This window comes from Danio aesculapii, chromosome 6 (assembly GCF_903798145.1).
Source record: "Danio aesculapii chromosome 6, fDanAes4.1, whole genome shotgun sequence".
In the NCBI taxonomy this organism is placed as follows: domain Eukaryota; kingdom Metazoa; phylum Chordata; class Actinopteri; order Cypriniformes; family Danionidae; genus Danio; species Danio aesculapii.
The window spans coordinates 18,661,908-18,665,819 of NC_079440.1; the positions used below are offsets into that span (position 1 = coordinate 18,661,908).

General features: G+C 47.2%; 1 protein-coding gene across 1 annotated transcript in view; it reads left to right on the forward strand.

The window, feature by feature from the left end:
* iqca1 (IQ motif containing with AAA domain 1) overlaps positions 1 to 525 on the forward strand; it is a 115,190-nt gene extending 114,665 nt beyond the window's left edge. The window contains exon 19 of the mRNA XM_056459711.1: positions 1 to 525. This exon is cut by the window's left edge and continues 38 nt beyond it. Coding sequence (XP_056315686.1) covers positions 1 to 136 — 136 coding nt within the window. The 3' untranslated portion in view covers positions 137 to 525.
* Positions 526 to 3,912: the final 3,387 nt, after the last annotated feature.

Sequence of the window (3,912 nt, forward strand, 5' to 3'; positions counted from 1 at the left end):
ACGAGCAGCCAAAGCCAGTGAAGAACAGGCAATTCTCAAAGGGAAAGGGAAAACTAAAGGAGGAAAATTACAAAAGAAAGTGAAGGAGGGGAAGACTAAAAAGAAGAAGAAAAGAAGTGAAGAGCCCTATTTTTAAAAAGATTAGCAGCAGTTCTTGTTCTGTCCAGCAGAGGGCATTAGCACCTTTTACAAAGCCTGTGTCTTAACTGTCAAAGTTTCTCAGTGTCTTTTTGTTTGCATTATGTCTTTCCTCAGGTTCCACTGTTGACTCTTTATGATATTTCTTACTTGAATTAAGTATCTGAAGGATTTTGGATAACTACTGTATTTTACTATCAGGATTTTGTGCATGAATGTTTGCACATTTCAGAATGTTCCAATCTAAAACTGAAACTGGATAAGTTCAAACTCTATCATCGTTGTGTAGAACGCAAGTGCAAAGCTGGGCCTATTGTTTAATATTTATTTTACATGTGATCTACTCATTTTATAAAGTCATTTATTAAAATGTGAGTGCAAATAATAAAGGACCGTTCTGGAATTATTTTGGCAAATAAAATGATGCACATTTACTCAATCACATTTCACACATACTCAGGTACATTTTAAATACATATTCATTTTGGACACTTAAATCACATGTGAGAAAGTATAAATAACATATAAATATTTAGGGGAATAAATGGTGGTATAAACCGGCAACTTAATCAGCATATGTTCTGCAGAGTGGATGCCCTTCCAGCTGCAACCCAGTACTGGGAAACATCCATACACACTCATTCACACACATACAGTACACTTCGGCCAATTAAGCTTATTTAATTCACCTATAGCAGAAGTCTATGGACTGTGGGGGAAACCGGAGCACCCGGAGGAACCCACATCAACACAGGGAGAACATGCAACACACAGAAATGCCAACTGACCCAGCCGGGCCTTGAACCAGCAACCTTCTTGCTGTGAGGCGATCGTGTATATATATATATATATATATATATATATATATATATATATATATATATATATATATATATATATATATATGGCAATATATCATACACAATATGAAATAATTGTGCAGAGGATAACAAAAAAACAAAACAATAAAAAGACAATAACAATAAAAAGAGGAAGTAACATAAAAGTAATAACAAGTGATAAAATTAACGATTCAAAATAGAAATTTATGATTAAATAAAAAAATTGTTATGGCTTTAAAAAGTTGATCGGTTTAATAAAATTCACTGTTTATGAACAAAACACTTGCCATATAATACAAAAAGTATATAATGCAAGGACATTTTCACAGTATGTCTGATAATATTTTTTCTTCTGGAGAAAGTCTCATTTGCTTTAGTTTGGCTAGAATAAAAGCAGTTTTTTCTTTTTTTTTAAACATTTTTAAGGTCAAAATTATTAGCCCATTAAAGCTTTTTTTTCTGAAAGTCTACAGAACAAACCATCGTTATACAATAACTTGCCTAATTACCCTAACCTGCTTAGTTAACCCAATTAAGCCTTTAAATGTCACAGGACTGTCCGTCCTGACCAGCACCGGTGAAGCGGAGAGCGAGGAACACTGCCAACAGCTCCAGGCGACTGATATGCCAATGCAACTGGGTTCCCTTCCACAGCTGCATGCCCGCAACACATGGCCCCCCAGCCTGTGTTGGGAGCATTTGTCAAAACGACAACATGTCTGGACGCCTGTTCTAGAGGCACTCCAGCCTGTGGGAACGAGGGGTCGTTCCAAGGGCTGAGGCCGCGACGACACAGTGCAGTAACAGTGACGCAGTGTGTGCCCGTGTGCCATGCGCGTCTGGAGACTCAATCGTGAAGCCAGTGCTGAAATAGTCTCATATGGAGTAACCTGAGCGGCGTGACGGCAGCTGCGGATGCCATATGCCCCAGGAGCCTCTGAAATGATTACAGTGGAACCACTATTTTGCTGTCGAACTCTTTCAGACAGTTCAGCATTAACTGAGCGCGCTCTCCGGAGAGGCTCGCTGTCTTGGAGTCCAGCTAAAGCCCGAAAAGAGATCCTCTGCACGAGTTTGCTCTTTTCTCGGTTGACCTGAAGCCACAACATGGTGGAAGGGCCGGAGCACCTTGTCTCTGTGCATTATCAAATGCTCCCAAAAGAGGGCTAAAATCAGCCACTCGTCGAGATAATTGAGCATGCGGATGCCCGCGAGCCGAAGGGACGCTAGGGCACCCTCCGCGAGCTTGGTGAAGACCCGCGGAGACAGAGAGCCCGAAGGGGAGAACTTTGTACTGCCAAACTCGACCCTCGAACGTAAACCGCAGGAACTGACGGTGGCATGGAAGAATGGAGACATGGGAGTATGCGTCCTTTAGGTCTATCGCTGCAATCCAATCCCGAGGACAAACACATCGGAGGATGCATTTCTGTGTGAGCATTCTGAATGACAGCTTGTGCAGACAGCGGTTCAAAATGCGCAGATCTAGGATTGGCCATGACCCACCGCTCTTTTTGGGCACAATGAAGTACAGACTGTAAAAACCCGCTCTCCATCTCGGCTGAAGGGACCGGCTCGATTGCATCTTTTGCCAGGAGGACAGCAATCTCCTCTTGCAAGACAGGGGGCTGACCCTGGTGAAATACAGACCCGTGAACTTGGGAGGCCGTTTCGCGAACTGAATCACAACGCCGAGTCTGATTGTGCTTATGAGCCACCGTGAAGGGCTGGCCCATGCTAACCAGGCAGACAGAGCTCTCGCTATTAAACTCATCGCTACAATTGCTGACGTACCAGCAGTGGGGCAGTGCGGAGTGAGTGTGTTGATCCGGGAAGCGCTGAGGTCCCGCGGAAGAGCTGGAAGCTGGAGATTCACTCTCACCTCGCATATTCTGGAGGGGGGGCTCGGGAAGTGGGAGAAAGGAGACTGTCCTCCCAGAGCCTGTGAGCCACTGGCAAAATGCACCTGCGAGCCGTAAGGCATAGCGTCCCAGACTGGCAGAGTTTGCGCTGTCACATCCAGGGAAGTGGAAAAGTTCTCTCTCTGAGGTTTGGTGGCATTTTTGAACCGCCGTTGGATGAAGAGCCCAGCCCCCCACCGAGGAGAGAGCAAGTTCCCTCTTCTCCAGTTGGCCCGTCTCAGGAGCACTTCGCGGTCCGTTTTACTGGACTTAGCGGCACCCTGGGGCAAGGTGCGCTGGTTGCCTGCAAGGTGCTCGACGCTACCGCTCAGCCTTTCTTTTCGGCGGGGCAGCTCTCGTAGACGGGTGCTCTCGGCGACAAGCAGTGAATGTGGATGGTTCGGCGGAGGAGAGCGGTCTTACATCCTCGCAGATAGATGACTTACCCCGTTGTATCCGACTGCACCGCAGTGAATTCCTGGGTGAATCCACCGACGGTGTCGCCAAACAGGCCAGCCTGGGATATGGGGGGAGTCAAGAAAGCAAACTTTGTCGACTCTGCGCATATATTTTGCCAGGTTTTAGCCTGAGGTAGCGCTCCTGGACCACTAATGTGGCCATTGTCCTTCCCAGGCCACACGCAGTGGTCTTAAGGTCTGTGGAGTTCAGTCGGGTGCGGTGCGGGGCTTGTAACAAGTCTGGGTCGGAACCACCATTGTGCAGCTAGGCCAGCGTGCGCGCATGGACCCTAGCGTGCACAGTGGAGGCAGCCTGGCCCACAGCTGTGTGGGCTTTGGCTCCGGAAAGGCAGAAAACCGACACGCTTTGGATGGAAGACGAGGCTGACTCCAGCAGAAAGAGGCACCTCACGGGCCCGCAGTGGCATTCTCAATCTGGGGAATTGACTTGTACACCCTGGCTGCTCCACCATCAAGGGTGGTGAGGAGGCACACGCAGAACGGGCAGAGAAAGGTGCCCTCCAAGAGAGAAAGGTGCCCTCCAAGACTGCGTGAGCCCACTGTGCACTTCCA